Source organism: Ovis canadensis, chromosome 7 (assembly GCF_042477335.2).
Source record: "Ovis canadensis isolate MfBH-ARS-UI-01 breed Bighorn chromosome 7, ARS-UI_OviCan_v2, whole genome shotgun sequence".
Classification (NCBI taxonomy): Eukaryota; Metazoa; Chordata; class Mammalia; order Artiodactyla; family Bovidae; genus Ovis; species Ovis canadensis.
Genome location: NC_091251.1, coordinates 20,074,395 through 20,092,203, shown reverse-complemented (window position 1 = coordinate 20,092,203; position 17,809 = coordinate 20,074,395). Strand labels below are relative to the sequence as shown.

At 43.4% G+C, this 17,809-nt stretch overlaps 1 protein-coding gene across 3 annotated transcripts in view; it reads right to left on the bottom strand.

The window, feature by feature from the left end:
- SV2C (synaptic vesicle glycoprotein 2C) overlaps positions 1-17,809 on the bottom strand; it is a 163,764-nt gene that overhangs the window by 21,823 nt on the left and 124,132 nt on the right. For all 3 annotated transcript variants that reach the window (XM_069595340.1, XM_069595341.1, XM_069595342.1), the window contains 4 exons: positions 10,682-10,815; positions 10,139-10,228; positions 5,616-5,726; positions 4,956-5,044 (listed from right to left, as the gene is read on the bottom strand). In XM_069595340.1, coding sequence (XP_069451441.1) covers positions 4,956-5,044; positions 5,616-5,726; positions 10,139-10,228; positions 10,682-10,815 — 424 coding nt within the window. The remainder of the gene's footprint in view (positions 1-4,955; positions 5,045-5,615; positions 5,727-10,138; positions 10,229-10,681; positions 10,816-17,809) is intronic.

Genomic DNA, 17,809 nt, shown 5'->3' with positions numbered 1-17,809 from the left:
GGTAATCCCGTCTGCTGATGATTGGGTTTGTATCTTTGCTTTGTTTGTTGTTTAGATGAGGCATCCTGCACAGGGTGCCTCTGGTGGTTGGGTGATGCCTGGTCTTGTATCTAAATGGTTTCCTTTGTGTGTGTTCTCACTATTTGATACTCCCTAGGATTAGTTCTCTGGTAGTCTAGAGTCTTGGAGTGAGTGCTCCCACTCTAAAGGCTCGGAGCTTGATCCTTTTTAAAGAATGATCACATTTCAGAATTCCATATCACAGAGAAACCATCTTTTCTCGTCACTTCCCCTGGAGCTGCTGCCGGAGCTATGCCCATGGCCGCCACCTGGAGACCCAGTGGGTGCATGCTGTAAAGGCGTCTCTAAAGGTGCTGGCACTCTAGCGGCCATGACTGCCTCCCTGTTACTTTCAGAGAGGTGGTGGTTCCCGGAGAAGCACTGTTAATTGGCACTGTGCCCCCACTCCCCGCACCCCACCCCAGTCCCTTAGCATTATGGGTCAGCAAACAGGAATCTCATTGGCCCCTCCTCATCACAGGTCTGCAAGAATCAAGCTAGAGGGATGGCTTATGTTTCCTTGGAGAATCCCAGGTCCTGAGTCCCTCCTTGGGAAAGAGACATGTGTAAGAATTCCATCCTACAGAGGCGCATCCTGGCCCAGAGGTTTCTCCTCATCCCCTTAGGCTGCACTGAAGAACCCCATCTCCTAGTCTCGAGCTACAAACTCCTGGGGTCCCCAAACTGTGAGGGCCCTTAGACAATGACCTCTTTATTAATGGATTTTTCTTGGTTCCTTCACTACCGTGGTCCTGTTAGCCTGGGGGCAGAGTCCATGCCCCCGAGGTTCAAGGCTGGGAAAAAGGTCATTTAAGTATTTATTGGAAAAGCCAGGTTATTGCCCACTTTCTACCTCTCGCCTCTAGTGTGTCATTCTAACAGGTTACAGCTCAGCCACGCTGCCATGATCTTCAGAGCAGTAGCTGCTAACCACAGGTATGAGCAGTTAAATGTGACCAGTCCAGATGAGACACACGTATGGGAAAAATGTAAAATTAAGTCATTAATCATATTGATTAAATGTCAAGAAATGATAATATTTTAGACAAAATGAGTGAAATAAGATATATTATTAAAGTTTGTTTATTAAAGTAATAATTATTGTTTTATTATTAATAAGATGTAATACTATATCATTAATAATAATAAGATATATTATTAAAGTTTGTTTCACCAGTTTCCTTTTCCTTTTTTTTCACCCCTTTTTAAACGTGACCGCCAGGACATTTAAAATGATGCATGTGGCTGATGTTATATCTTCACTGGACAATGCCTGGACCAGCACCATCAGCATCACCTGGGAACTTGTTAGAAATGCAGACCCTTGGGCCTCATCCAGACCTGCTGAATCAGAAACTGTGGGGTGGAGTCCTCCAAGGAACTCTTCTGATACTCAAGTTTGAGAACCACTGCTCTGATTTATCCCCAGTTACACTGAGCTACACAAGGGAAGAAGTGGTTATGAGAATCACTTGTGCAGATAGACAAGCTAGGTTTAGAATCCTGGCCTTGCCACTTACCAGCCATGTGATCTTGGGTAAGTTATCAAAGCATCAGTTACCTGCCATCTCTAATATCAGAATGATGAGAGTAACCACCTCCCTGGGCAACTGCTTAGATTAAATGGAATGCAAAATACCCAGCACATAGTGAGTGCTCAAAAGACTAAGTCGTTTTTATCATCAGCATTGTCATCAGGATTCCTGAAATATCTCTGCCTCGGGATTCCATAGATTCCAGCCTCTTGTCTTCATAGATCATGACATAATTACTACAGGGGTGTGAGTGGTGGCCACTGAATATAAAATGACTCTGGAGGCAGCAACTCTGCAGGGATCTCTATTCATCTCCAGAGGATACAAATCTTCAAAAATGGCAACAATGAGGGAAGCATAACACCCTGGAACATTCATCATCAATAACATGCAGGAGTTTCTGCTACGTTCCATTTATTCACCAGTGTTTACTGGATAGCCACTGAATGCTACATATTGTTTGAAGTTTCAGGGACTGTTTAAGGAAATCATAGGCTTAAAATGTGGTCAATAACAGGTAAGTAAACAAAATAAATCATAGATATTATTCTGTAACTCTTCACATTTCAAGAGCAAGACGTTTGTTTTGCTTTTTCTTTGGATCTAGCCAGTGTTTAGCACATAGTAGAAACTTGCACGCGTCCATGCTAAGTCACTTCAGTCGTCTCCACTCTGCGATCCTATGGAGTGTAGCCTGCCAGGCTCCTCTGTCCAGGATTCTCTAGACAAGAATACTGTAGTGGGTTGCCATTTTCCCCTCCAGGGAATCTTCCTGACCCAGGGACTGAACTTGTATCTCCTTATCTTCCGCATTCAGTTCAGTTTAGTTGCTCAGTCTTGTCTGACTCTTTGCCACCTCAAGGACTGTGGCACGCCAGGTTTCCCTGCCCATCACCAACTCCCAGAGCCTATTTAAACTCACGTCCATCGAGTTGGTGATGCCATCCAACCATCTCATCCTCTGTCGTCCCCTTCTCCTCCCACCTTCAGTCTTTCTCAGCATCAGGGTCTTGTCCAATAAGTCAGTTCTTCACATCACGTGGCCAAAGTATTGGAGTTTCAGCTTCAACATCAGTCCTTCCAGTGAATATTCAGGACTGATTTCCTTTAGGATGGACTGGTTAGATCTCCTTACAGTCCGATGGACTTTCAAGAGTCTTCTCCACCACCACAGTTCAAAAGCATCAATTCTTTGGTGCTCACCTTTCTTTATAGTCCAACTCTCACATCCATACATGACCACTGGAAAAACCATAGCCTTGACTAGATGGACCTTTGTTGGCAAAGTAATGTCCCTGCTTTTTAATATTCTGTCTAGGTTTGTCATAGCTTTTCTTCCAAGGAGCAAGCAGCTTTTAATTTCATGGCTGCAGTCACCTTCTGCAGTGATTTTGGATAAATCAAGTCTCAATAAAGTCTCTCACTGTTTCCATTGTTCCCATCTATTTGCCATGAAGTGGTGGGACTGGATGCGATGATCTTAAGTTTTCTGAATGTTGAGTTTTAAGTTAACTTTTTCACTCTCCTCTTTCATTTTCATCAAGAGGGTCTTTAGTTCTTCACTTTCTGCCATAACGTAGTGTCATCTGCATATCTGAAGTTATTGATATTTCTCCTGGCAATCTTGATTCCAGCTTGTGCTTCATCCAGCCTGGCATTTCATATGATGTACTCTGCATAGAAGTTAAATAAGCAGGGTGACAATATACAGCCTTGATGTACTCGTTTCCCAATTTGGAACCAGCCTGTTGTTCCATGTCCAGTTATAACTGTTGCTTCTTGACCTGCATACAGATTTCTCAGGAGGCAGGCAAGGGGGTCTGGTATTCCCATCTCTTTAAGAATTTTCCACAGTTTGTTGTGATCCGCACAGTCAAAGGCTTTGGCATAGTCAATAAACCGGAAGTAGATGTTTTTCTGGAACTCTCTTGCTTTCTCGATGATCCAGCAGATATTGGTGATTTGATCTCTGGTTCCTCTGCCTTTTCTAAAACCAATTTGAACATCTGGAAGTTCATGGTTCACATATTGTTGGAGCCTGGCTTGGAGAATTTTGAGCATTACTTTGCTAGCATGTGAGATGAGTGCAATTGTGTGGTAGTTTGAACATTCTTTGGCATTGCCTTTCTTTGGGATTGGAATGAAAACTGATCTTTTTCAGTACTGTGGTCACTGTTGAATTTTCCAGTGCTGGCATATTGAGTGCAGCACTTTCACAGCATCATCTTCCAGGATTTGAAATAGCTCAACTGGAATTCCATCACCTCCACTAGCTTTGTTCGTAGTGATGCTTTCTAAGGCCCACTTGACTTCACAGTCCAGGATGTCTGGCTCTAGGTCAGTGATCACACCATTGTGGTTATCCGGGTCATGAGGCTCTTTTTCGTATAGTTTTTCTGTGTATTCTTGCCACCTCTTCTTAATATCTTCTGCTTCTGATAGGTCCATATCATTTCTGTCCTTTATTGTCCCCATCTTTGCATGAAATATTCTCTTGGTATACCTAGTTTTCTTGAAGAGATCCCTAGTCTTTTCCAATCCATTGTTTTCCTCTATTTCTTTGCACTGATCACTGAAGAAGTCTTTTCTTATCTCTCCTTGCTATTCTTTGGAACTCTGCATTCAAATTTGTCTCCTGCATTGGCAGGATGATTCTTTACCACTGAACCCCCTGGGAAGGCCTGGCAGCTATTTATTGAGCACTTATTTTGTGCCAGGGCTGTATATCAGTGAGCAAAACAGTTCAAAATCTCTGTTCTCACAGAGCTTCCAGAGGAGGAAGACAGAGCCTTCTTTATTCCTACAGAATGAAAAAGCTTTTTGTCTATTAGAAGATGATAGAAGGCACAATGGGGGAATAATAAGGCTGAGAAGGGGACAGGGAATCTGAAGGGGGACTGAGAAGCTGCAGTTTTAATAAGGTACTTGGGGAAGTATCACTGAGAAGGTGGCATAGGAGGAAAGCCTCAAAGGAGGAGAGAAACGAGCTGGTCCATGTCTAGGGGTAGGGCACAGACCCGAGATAGGACATGTTCAAGAAAGTTCTGACACATTGGAGGAAGAACAAAGAGGCCAGCAGGGATGGAGCTCTGCCAATAAGGAGAGAGTGGAGAATTCATGGGAGCAAAGCATCCTTGGTCTTATCGAACTTTCCAAACACCGTTGGTTTTGCCACCCCAGCTTTATGACAACATAAATAAAATGATTGCTTGATAAAAACTGTAACTGTTAGCAAATCTAAAAAGAAAAAACATCCTAGAGTTAATAGCATCACAGTATAAGAGAAGAAAGCAGCGAGGTTGGGAGTTACAGTAGGCAAATTTAAAGATTTCGTTCACCAAAAACATAAGGATCACTTACCCAAAGGACAGCGTGAACCATACAATCGTGAGTTTTATGGTATTTTCCCTGACTGGGTAGGTGAAACATCTCATAAAAGTCAACCAAATCTGTGAAATATCAGAGAGTTAGTTTTCTTATGCCAGTCCCTAGGCAACTCTATTTCCCAACCCCCTCTCACAAATTATAAAAAAAATGTTGCCTTTTCTTCGGGCTGGATTCATTTGGACTTAAAATGTAAAAGCTAAAGGCTGCTGCTGCTGCTAAGTCACTTCAGTGGTGTCCGACTCTGTGCGACCCCATAGACGGCAGCCCACCAGGCTCCCCCGTCCCTGGGATTCTCCAGGCAAGAACACTGGAGTGGGTTGCCACTGCGTTCTCCAAAGCTAAAGGCTACAGGAAACCAAATGCTGGAATTTGTATTTATCAGCTTCCAACAGACAGGTGTACCCCGTCACTGGTAGGACTCCTTGTTTAACACCTTCCCTCCCCACCAAAAGCAACGTCTTGGCTACCCTGCTGATCGCAAGGGAATCCCATTACCTGGTCCCACACCAGGAGTCAGGTGCCTTGGGTAGGAGGGGGAAGAGCCCCACTCACGGGGCGGATTCTGTCAACCCTGTTTCTGACTAACCTCCAGCGACAAGCGGGCCCGCGAGTCAGGGCGGGCTTGTTACTTACGCCATACAGTTCTGTGCGGATGCGAACAGAGCACCTTCTGAACCATGTTCCCGTGTCGCTCTCAATTTCAATCAGTTCATCTATCTGTCTTGGGGTTTTGATTCTGTTTACCTGTAAAGAGCAACAGAGGGCAAAGTGCTGAGTTTTCGTCTCTGAAGTTGTAGCGTTTAGGCTTACAATTTGTTTTTAAAGGAATGAAAGCGGACGCCAACAAAAAGGAAGCAGGTGTTTGATACATAAGCAGGTATCCATAAATATGAGACCACTGGTGTCAGTGTACAGACTCAGAGGCACCTAAAAGAACTGAATAAAGAATGAATGAGAGGGTGAACGCCATAAAGAAGAGGGGAAGAGTAAGTAGTAACGGAATTAAGTGAAACAAAATGCCCTTCTCTGAATCACGACTAAAAAGGCACACATTGGGAGGTGGGGGAGGGAAGGATTGAGAGTTTGGGATTAGCAAACTATTACAAAGAGGACGGATAAACAACAAAGTCCTACTGTATGACACAGGGAACTATATCTTGTGAAAAACCATAATGGAAAAGAACACGATAATGCATAGACATGCCTAACTGAATCCCTTTGCTGTACAGTAGAAATTAACACAACATTGTAAATCAACTCCATTTCAAGAAAATAAACTTAAAAAAAGGCACACACTAGCAGATAAAACTCCAGATAGAGCCACTTGTGGATTAAGAATTACTTTGCTTAGACAAAAGTGACCGAACACACTTTTCTTTGGAACCTACTTACTTGATGAATTTGGCCCCTAAACAGAGTTCTTAGAACTTTCCCATATAACTTCCATTCTTGACCCTCTCTTCCTTCTCTCACAACCAAATAGTGTGCGTTCGGTTACGTCCGACTCTTTGCAACCCCATGAACTGGAGCCCACCAGGCTCCTCTGTCCATAGGATTTCCCATGCAAGAATACTGAAGTGGGCTGCCATTTCCTCCTTCAGGAGATCTTCCTGGCCCAGGGATCAAACCCATGTCTCCTGTGTTAGCAGGCAGATTCTTTATCCCTACCATCACCTGGGAAGCCCAAACCCACAGTGACTAGCCAGCAAATACCCACAGGTGACCAGAAGGTGAAGTCCTAATGAATGAGTTTAAGTTGCAAGCACCAACACTGACTCTTCAGTGACAGAAGGGGAACAAATGATGGAGGTATAGCCCGTATCCCTGACTTAAGCTAGCCTCCTTCTCCTAAGGAAAAGAGCCAAGAGTCAGGAGAAGCAGTGCTTTCAGCACAGAGAATGAAGCCTGAAAAGACGGGGGGAAAAAGAGGAAAGCGTTTTTCCTTTGTGGACCTATCCCATCTTACCTTGTTAGTCAAAAGCTACCTGCTTTTGACAAACCCGAGAGAGGACAGAAACGTACACACACGCTATCCCTGCCAGGGATAACTTCTCGATAGATCTTTCTGGAGAGACTGCCAACATCTGAAGCAGTACTTCTACTGCACAAAACCAGGTACCAAGACCGCTTTTGACAGAGGTGATTTGAGGACCCTCGGTATCTGTTGAATTATACCAGGTGGGCAGTAGCCTCTCCCTGGCTATGTAAACAAAGATGTCTGTATTTAGTGACGACGATGTCTGAGTTAAAAGCAGGATTCCAAACAGGGTCAGCTACAAACCAGTCATTATTTTGTGGCACTCCAGAGTTTTGTTTTCTTTTTAAATCACAGGGGTATTCCTATTTTTAAGATAGCATCACTGACTCAATGGACATGAACTTGAGCAGGTTCTAGGAGATAGCGGAGGACGTGGAAGCCTGGCATGTGGCAGTCCATGGGGTCGCAAAGAGTCGGACATGACTTAGTGACTGAACAACAAATTCTTGGACATGACTTAGCGGCTAGACAACAAATCTTTTTTGTATTGAATGAAAGAGTCATTGAATTCTATAGTGTTTTACAATTTCAAAAGGTTCATGCAGATGATTTCATATAATCCCATAATAATTCCTTTTTCTCCTACCCCTTTACTGTCCCTCTCCTCTCCCCCCCCTTCTCCCCACTGCTAACCACTAGTTTGTTCTCTATACCTGTGAGCCCACTTCTGTTTTGTTATATTCACTAGGTTGCTGTGTTTTTTTAGATTCCACATAAAAGTGGTATATGGTATTTGTCTTTCTCTGTCTGAATTATTTCATTTAGCACAATGCCCTCCAAGTTCACCCATACTGCTGTAAATGGCAAAATTTTATTCTTTTTTATGGTTGAATAATGTTCTGCATTTATAATATCATCTTCTTCATCCATCCACTAATGGACACATAGACTGCTTCTGTATCTTGGCTATCATAAATAATGCTGTGAACAATGGGTTGCATGGGTTCACGTATCTTTTCAAATTAACATTTTTGAGTTTTTTTGGATGTATACCCAGGAGCAGCATTGTTAAGTCATATGGTAGTTCTATTTTCAGTTTTTTGAGGAATCTCCCTACTGTTTTCCACAGTGTCTTCACCAATTTACACTTCTCAACAACAATGTACAAAGGGTCCCTTTTCTCCACATTCTCACCAACATTTGTTATTTGTGTGTTTTTGACGAAGGCCATTCTGACTCAATATATTACTTTTGAGAGGCTTCTTCTCCATTCACTAATGTCTGTTTGTTTGTACATTCTTTCATCAGTACTCATGGGAGCCAGGACTGGTATAGACCCTGGAGATGCAATCATAAAGCACAGTGATCTCTAAGCAATTACCAGGTAAATTAGAAAGTATCCCAGTGGAAATCTGCATCAGATGGGAGAGACATACTGTACAGAACACCCAAGCTGACCTGGGAGTGTGAGAGAAGACTTGATGGACTGTGGAATTTGAGCTGGAGCTTACGGAGAAGTATGACATTTGCCATGTGTTATCAATGATTTGAAGGGCATTCCAAGTGGGAGGAATACCACATGCAAACATCCAGAGGTGTAAGAGAAAAGACTGTAATGGAAAGTGCAATTAATCTTTGTGACTCCTGAAGAATGGTGCAAGGGCAGAGGGCAGGGAGTAGGGAGGAATGAACCAAATCAGTGGCAAATAAGGGTAGAAAGTAAGAGACAATGATGAGAGATATTTAAGATGGAGAATAATGAGACATACTGGATTTTTTTGGACATAATAGAGATAAAGGAAAGAAAGAAGTAGGATAGTTTTCAGGGGTCTAGTTTTGGTGGTGCTGGTGGCACTTGCTGATAAGTCTTCGGACAAAGAAGAGATTTGGAGACTCTTCAGGTGAGAAGTTCAGATTTAGAAATTCAGAATTTGAAGGGCCTCTAGTACATAGGAGTATGGCCACAAAGCCCTTCAACATGTATGTCTGGAGCTCAGTTTGTCCATTTGGAGAAAAAGATCTGGGAAGTAGCTGAGATCAGCTAAGGAGAATGTGAATGAACTTAAAAGAGGAGTTTGCTGCAAACAACATCCTGAAAAACAGTATTCAAATTAGGTGCACAGGAAGAAGACCTTTGTGGAAGGCATGTGAATCTGCCATGTTGTAGATATAATAAGAAAAAGATTGAATGTGTCATGGTGGAATCCTGTAATGACTTTGGAAGTCACATATAAATGATTGAGATGACCCATTCTTTTAGAGTGATCCCATCTTATTCCCACCTAATCTTTACACAGTCATATTGATGTAGACGATCGTGAATGAACTTGGTAACTGAGACCTTCTGGAAGAAAAAGCAGGTTAGCAGGACAATGAGGTTCTACAGAGACACCTTCTCAGAAATCTTGGGTAGAGGGTTTGTTCTCAACCGGCTGAGAAGAGTTAGGTGACATTGACACCTCAAGATTCCTTTCGCCTTATGATCCTTTAATTTACTCTTCCTCTGTAGTGCATCTACTCAAAAGAAGGGTTCACTCAAAGGATTCCAGGTCCTCAATGGTGGACATCCATTATTTACCTTTGTTCCTCCATTACACTGCAGAAAAAAATTTATATTAATTAAGAATCTGTGATCATTTAGATAGAGGCCAGACTGAATTATACCTTCATATTACGAAAAATCTGTTTCATATTAAAAATGTAACGAGTCAATAAGTGTCAAGGGATTGTTTAATCAGGAACTATTTCACTTATTTTAAGAACTATAACTGACACTGTTTATAAGACATTGAATAGGTTGCTTATATCACCTTTAAACCTAACTTAGACATTTTTGGTGTAATTACATGTTGCCTACATCAAAGGATTTAAAAACCACTCGTTTTTATTTTGGTGGAGGTTCTGAGAAAAAAAAATACTGTTCTTTCCAAAAAATACTATGCATTCAATTTTTTATTAGTTTAGATGAGTTTTCCCCATTGAGAATACATTTTGTAACTGGAGGATGGAAGACCATTCCACGCAGAGGTCAAAGCACATACGACCGCAGTGCAGCAGCAAGTATGAGATGCCGAGAAACGAGTGGCGGGTGCAGCGAGAGAGGAATTTACGACCAGGCCTTTTCAGAAAAGGTTTCTCGGCCTCTGGCATAAAGGATTCACCGAGAAGCAGTACTCACCGTGAAGACCTTCTCAGGCTGACCCCGTGCTCTCATGTTTGTGTCGTGAATTAACTTCAGAATCATCCAGGCTTCATCATGTTTCCCAACCTAAGCGATATGAGTCGACAGTGAATGGCCAGGAGGTGAAACACACATGCTCCCCGATTTTCCAGTAACCCATGTGATACTGTCAGATCCCATTGGGTGCAACAGTGCAAATGGTTTAGGTTCATCGCACTGGAAACACAGACACCTTGATACCCTGAGTGCAGCAGCAGCTCAAGGAAGAGTGTTTCCTTTATAAAACAATAAGGCGCGTTTTCTTCACGGAGGGAAACCACTTGCTTGAGGAGGAACATTAGTGCTTTCAGGCCATGAAGCAGTCTTTTCACATGCTGGTTGTTGAAACTATGTCTCCATGAAACCAAACCCTTCATAGTTCTGTAGGAGGGAGGAAGGAAAAATGTACCTCCTGAAGAGGCAAACATACTCTCCTAGGATTAAAAGGAACTTGTTTCAATGTCTCTGGCTTCCTTGAGTATTTGTAATGATGAACGTTACCTCCAGCAAGAACCGTGGGCTTTCGGGCATGAACGTGAGGGCCACCACCGAGGAGGCACAGGGGAGGGCGCAGACGATGACAAACACACGCCAACTGTGGAACTGGTAGGCTGACCCCATGCTGAAGCTCCACCCTGGGAAAGGAAGAGGGGAGGGGTGAGGGGGAGCAAGGACCCCACGCCACTGTGAGCGGCCACACCTGGAACCAATTAATGGTCAACTCTTACCACCCCCAGAAGAGTGAGCTGGCCTGGGCATGAGCCACAGGGACCAGCTCAACTTGAAGATGGCCAATAACAGTGCTGAGAAGAAAGGAGCTTGCAATCAAAGCAGGCTGGGGCTGGGGATGGAGGTGCATGTATATTTCTGGACAAGCAAACTGCAGAGACCCAGGTCAATGAATTTGGGGCAGTGCTTTCTCCAGCAGACTCCTGGGCTGGGTATCCCCTGTCTGCTCCTTCAGATTGCTCTGGACCCTTGCCTCTGCTGTGAGCCAGGAACCGGCCCCCGTGGGCCACACCGACTGGCTGCCTGGTCCATCGGCTCCCAGCTGGGCTGGACGAAGGAAGCACTGGCAGGAGAACAGAGGGTGGGATCAGGGTTCAGGATATTTACTCCCCTTCCCTCCCCCGCCCCTCCCGCATGGAGGTTTGACAGCGGGTGTGCTCATCCCTGGGAACCTTCTCATGGAACCGCATCTCTTGTCGGGTTCTGGCAATCCTACTCTCCTCCTGACCTGAGGCGTAAGCGAGTACAGGAGGCCCTTCCGCTACTAGCTCCAGGGTGCTTTCTTATTCTGTATGGGTTTCTCTTGACCGTTCCCACACAGCTCTTTTCAGTGACTTCTGCCAAGGGTGGCACTGTTTCCTGCCAGCATGCCGACCGGCACAATGATTAAGACCTGGCATTTGCCCCTGCTTCCACACATATGCCATATATAATGAAAACAAGCAAATGGGATACCAACAGAAATCTCTTCAAGAACTAAAAGAAAACCAATATTTGAATGAATATAAAATGGTTGAAAGCAACATTCCACCATGATTCTAAAGGAGAAATAATGAAGCATATCAAATCTAATTGAAAACAGAGAAGAGATTTATGGAGGCAGAGATGAATTATGGTGAGGCAAAATTCTAATTTTTGCAATGCTTGGTATTTAGAAGGCTGCTGTGAGCAAAAGTCAGATAGTCTACATTCCATCCCCAGGAGAGCAGTGTAATTATTCACTGTTTGCCCAGAGGCCAGGAGAGATTCTGAAGGTGACATGAGTTCCTCAAGGCCAGGCAGCTGAAGTTATATACCAGAACCTTCTCCACCGGGGTTTGAGGTGGAATCTTATGCCATATCATGTCCTCACGCCTATGCTCACTCTTAAACATGAAATTTGTTGGTAAATGATGTAAACACCAATGACATGTGACATCAGCCTTAGATTCATGAGCAGTTTCTGGGAATTTAACACATGAGGACTCTGTGGACTGCTAAATTAACTACATCGTAAACTGTGGGAGGGGATGTCTACTCTCAATGTTTCCTGTAGCAGAAGTTCAAACGTCTCAAATATCCAAAATACAGAGGAAATTCTATGATGGAACTAAGAAAACATACCATGTTCACTTCACATTGGATCTGAGAGCTTCATATAAAAGAATTCTTTTTCAAAAGGGCTGGAGCCGACAGAAACGGGTCCCCACCTATGTCTCTGAGCTCGCCTGCTGCTGGCTCCCTCCCTCCCTTGGTCCATCTCACCAACATGCTGCCGGCTCTCTGAATGCACAAAGCTTAGTTCCATTTTAAAGGCTTTGCCTTATTTCCCAGGAAGCCCAGCCTTGCATGGAAAGGATGGTGGTTGTACGTCAGCCAGCCTTTCTAAGAGTGTCGGAGTGAGAGACTGTTCAGTATTTCTTGTGCTCAGTGAAGTCTCCTCAGGGTCTTTGCATTCGACATTTTCTGTGCCTGAACTGCTCTGAGCATTTGCACACGTGGACGCCTCCTTTGTACTTTCCAGGTCTCAGTTTAAGGTCATTTCTTCAGAGAGGCCCCAACCCTCAATTCCACTTTTATCCTCAAGGCCTGTCTTATTGTCTCTACAGCACTTACCATTATGTAAAGCTGCGTATCCACTGATTTATTTATTTGTTTACTGTCTATCCCCTTCCACACCATGAAAGCAGAAATTCTGCTTTTGTTGTTTATCAATATCTCTTCAGTGCTTTTGGCAATTCCTAGTCCACAGGAAGCCCTCTTTATAAATATTTGCTAAACAAACGCACACACATACACACACATGCACACACATACCCTTTTGTGTGTCTGCATGTACACATGAACATATACAGAACCATTGAAGGCTACTAAGACATTAGTCACTCAGGTTTTCTTTTGAACATTTTTTTCTGAATCTGCACTGAAAAAAAACAACAACCCTGATATACTTTTTCAGTTAAATTTGCAGTTTGTATCCAGTAAAATTGATTCATACTTTTTAAACTACGTTGTTCTGTGAGTATGATAAATGCCAGCGTCAGGTACGCATCATCCTAATCAGGATCCACACTGTTCCATCACCCCAGAACATTCCTTCCTGCTGCCCCTTTGGAGTCCGTTCAGTTTAGTTGCTTAGTCGTGTCCGACTCTTTTCAACCTTACGCCAGGCCTCCCTGTCCATCACCAACTTCTGGAGTTCACCCAGACTCATCTCCATTGAGTCGGTGATGCCATCCAACCATCTCATCTTCTGTTGTCCCCTTCTCCTCCCGCCCTCAATCTTTCCAAGCATTAGGGTCTTTTCAAATGAGTCAGCTCTTCGCATCAGGTGGCCAAAGCATTGGAGTTTCAGTTTCAACATCAGTCCCTCCAATGAACACCCAGGACTGATCTCTTTTAGAATGGATTGTTCGGATCTCCTTGCAGTCCAATGGACTCTCAAGAGTCTTCTCCAACACCACAGTTCAAAAGCATCAATTCTTTGGCGCTCAGCTTTCTTTATAGTCCAACTTTCACATCCATACATGACTACTAGAAAAACCACAGCCTTGAATAGACGGACCTTTGTTGGTAAAGTAATGTCTCTGCTTTTTAATATGTTGTCTAGGTTGGTCATAACTTTTCTTCCAAGGAGTAAGCGTCCTTTAATTTCATGGCTGCAGTCACCATCTGCAGTGATTTTGGAGCCCCCCAAAATAAAGTCAGCCACTGTTTCCACTGTTTGCCCATCTATTTGCCATGAAGTGATGGGACTGTATGCCATGATTTTAGTTTTCTGAATGTTGAGTTTTAAGCCAACTTTTTCACTCTCCTCTTTCACTTTAATTAAGAGGCCCATTAGTTCTTCTTCACTTTCCGCCATAAGGGTGGTATCATCTGCATACCTGAGGTTATTGATATTTCTCCCGGAAATCTTGATTCCAGCTTGTGCTTCTTCCAGCCCAGCGTTTCTCATGATGTATTCTGCATATAAGTTAAATAAGCAGGGTGACAATATACAGCCTTGACATACCCCTTTTCCTATTTGGAACCAGTCTGTTGTTCCATGACCAGATCTAACTGTTGCTTCCTGACCTGCATACAGGTTTCTCAAGAGGCAGGTCAGGTGGTCTGGTATTCCCATGTCTTGAAGAACTTTCCATAGTTTATTGTGATCCACACAGTCAAAGGCTTTGGCATAGTCAATAAAGCAGAAATAGATGTTTTTCTGGAACTCTCTTGCTTTTTTGATGATCCAGCAGATGTTAGCAATTTGATCTCTGGTTCCTCTGCCTTTTCTAAAACCAGCTTGAATATCTGGAAGTTCATAATTCACATATTGCTGAAGCCTGGCTTGGAGAATTTTAAGCATTACTTTACTAGCCTGTGAGACGAGTGCAATTGTGTGGTAGTTTGAGCATTCTTTGGCATTGCCTTTCTTTGGGATTGGAATGAAAACTGACCTTTTCCAGTCCCGTGGCCACTGCTGAGTTTTCCAAATTTGCTGGCATATTGAGTGCAGCGCTTTCACAGCATCATCTTTTAGGATTTAAAATAGCTCAACTGGAATTCCATCACTTCCACTAGCTTTGTTTGTAGTGATGCTTCCTAAGGCCCACTTGACTTCACATTCCAGGATGTCTGGCTCTAGGTGAGTGTGAGTGATCACACCTTCATGATTATCTGGGCCGTGAAGATCTTTTTTGTACAGTTCTTCTGTGTATTCTTGCCACCTCGTCTTAATATCTTCTGCTTCTCTTAGGTCCATACCATTTCTGTCCTTTATTGAGCCCATCTTTGCATGAAATGTTCCCTTGGTATCTCTAATTTTCTTAAAGAGATCTCCAGTCTTTCCCATTCTATTGTTTTCCTCTATTTCTTTGCATTGATCACTGAGGAAGGCTTTCTTCTCTCTCCTTGCTATTCTTTGGAACTGTGCACTCAAATGGGTATATCTGTCCCTTTCTGCTTTGTTTTTCACTTCTCTTCTTTTCACAGCTATTTGTAAGGCCTCCTCAGACAGCCATTTTGCTTTTTTGCATTTCTTTTTCTTTCAGATGGTCTTGCTCCCTGTCTCCTGTACAATGTCATGAACCTCATCCATAGTTCATCAGGCACTCTATCAGATCTAGTCTCTTAAATCTATTTCTCACTTCCACTGTATAATCGTTAGGGATTTGATTTAGGTCATACCTTTGGAGTCAACCCCTCCTCAAAGCCTAACCCCTGGCAATCACTGGTCTGTCCTCCATCCCTATAATTTTGCACAATGTCATATAAATGGATTTATATTATACGCATCTTTTAAAATCTTGCTTTTCACACTTAGCATAAGGCATCTGTGCAGACTGTTGCTCTTATTAATAGCTTGCTCCTTTTCATTGCACAGTAACACTTCATTGTATGAATATTTCATTTGTTTGCCCACTTCACCAGCTGAAGGACAATTGGAATTTCTCCATTTTTAGGGGATTATAAATAAAGCTGTTATAAATATTTCAGATGGGTTTTTGCATGTTCCAAAGTTTTCCCTTTCTTTTTGGTAAATATCTAAGAGCAGGCAAATTAAGTCATTTAATTAGTTTAGCTTTATAAGAAATTGCCAAACTGTTTTCCACAGTGGCTGTACCATTTTGCCCTCCTACCACTAGTGTTGATGCTTTTGAACTGTGGTGTTGGGGAAGACTCTTGAGAGTCCCTTGGAATGCAAGGAGATCCAACCAGTCCATCCTAAAGGAAATCAGGGCTGCATACTCTTTGGAAGGACTGATGTTGAAGCTGAGACTCCATTACGTTGGCCACCTGATGCCAAGAGCTGACTCATTTGAAAAGACCCTGATTCTGGGAAAGATTGAAGGTGGGAGGAGAAGGGGATGACAGAGGATGCGATGGTTGGATGGCATCACTGACTCAATGGACATGAGTTTGAGTAAACTCCAGGAGTTGGTGATGGACAGGGAGGCCTGGCATGCTGCAGTCCATGGGGTCACAAAGAGTCGGACACGACTGAGCGACTGAACTGAACCACTAGTGTATGAGAGTCCAGCTGCTCCACACACTTCCTTCCACTTCTTTGTTATTTTTTGGGGGAGGGGTAAGTTTGGGCCATTCTATATGTGTGTAGTGGTATCTCATTATGGTGTTAACTTGCACTCCCCTGATGTCTAGTGATCCCTTCATTTTCTCTCTGTTCATTCATTCATAGTTTTATTGAGTGCCTCTGTGTGCCAGTCACAGTGCTGAGATGTGGCGGCTAACACTTATTCCCTGCCCTCAATGAGTCCGAGTCCAAAAGAGGAGGCAGATGTGTTAACAGACATGAGAAATAGTATGGTTCATGCTAGAACAGGTTCTAAACAAAGGGCAGAGGGAGTACAGAAGGGCCACAGGTATCAATCCGAAGGAGTCTTCTCTTAAGAGCCCTTGCCAAATTTCTTGTCTGATTCAGGTTTGTGAACACAGAGAGCAAATTCTTAAATTTCTAACATTCAAGTGAGAGAAACAGTTCAAATCAGCACCAAAGAAGTAGGTGAGACCGGCCAGGACTAACTGTGCCATGCCCGACCCCCGACTCTCTTCTACTACATGACAGCCCTCTGACTTGGAGAGAGGAGGAGGGCCCTTGACCCGAGTGCGAGTCCCAGAAAAGGAGCTCACCCCTCCTTGCCCTTCTGGATATGCCCTGGGCTGGGGCAGGGGGAGACTGATGGGTGACCTTCTGTGGCCTGAGTGAGGGATCGACAGAGTGAGGGTTTTGAGAAATGACCTTGCAGATGCTTTGTAAAACTAAAATGCCACTATCAAGATTAAACACGAATGAAAGAATGCTGGGGTGAAACACTGGCTGCTGTAACTCCTCAGCCATGAATTCTCAGGACCCCTCCTCTCCAGCTCCATTTCAAGATGAGTTATATTTGCGTTTACAAGGGACGCAAAGCCCAAACCACAGACATCCGGGAGTGGGGAGCCATCAGCGTGGAGTGAAGGACCAGACCGTGATACGAACCACATGCCACTGGGAAAGTGGTTGTTGCTTTAGGATATTCAGCCACACTTAGTAAAATGGATCCTTTTCTTCATGTTGGCATCATGCCTTTTTTTGTCTTACCAAAAAAAAAAAAAAAAATTCTTGCAGAAACGGTGGTTCTAATTGTCCTCTGGACTTTGTTTAAAAATACCTATTAAAATGTCATACTGAGGGATTTATTTATACATAATGTAAACTGCATGCAAGGAAGGGCCTCAGTTAGGGTATTACAGAAAGCTGTGACTGTACCGTGCTAGTCAATGTAGCTCTAATAAGAGTGTTCTGTGTCTTGCATGATAATCAAGGCTATTTACCAGGCTCAAGCTGATATGCTCTGGGACTGCAGAAACCAGCTGCCTTCCCAGCTGCCTGACCGTCTGAAATCTTTCAAGGTGCCAAGACAGAAGTGTGGGGCTCATGGAGAAGAATGCTGGCTTTCATGTTCTTTTCTGGATTTTCTCCCTGAGCATGGGTGAGTTAGCACCTACTCTGTTGACTCACATTTGGTTGCTAGTTATCTGATATGATCAATGATCCAGTCTTTGGTAAGAAGGTAGATTTTAGGGATAAAACACAGATCCAATGTTCTAAAACATTACTATTAATTAATAAAAATAAGTATTATAGGTCAG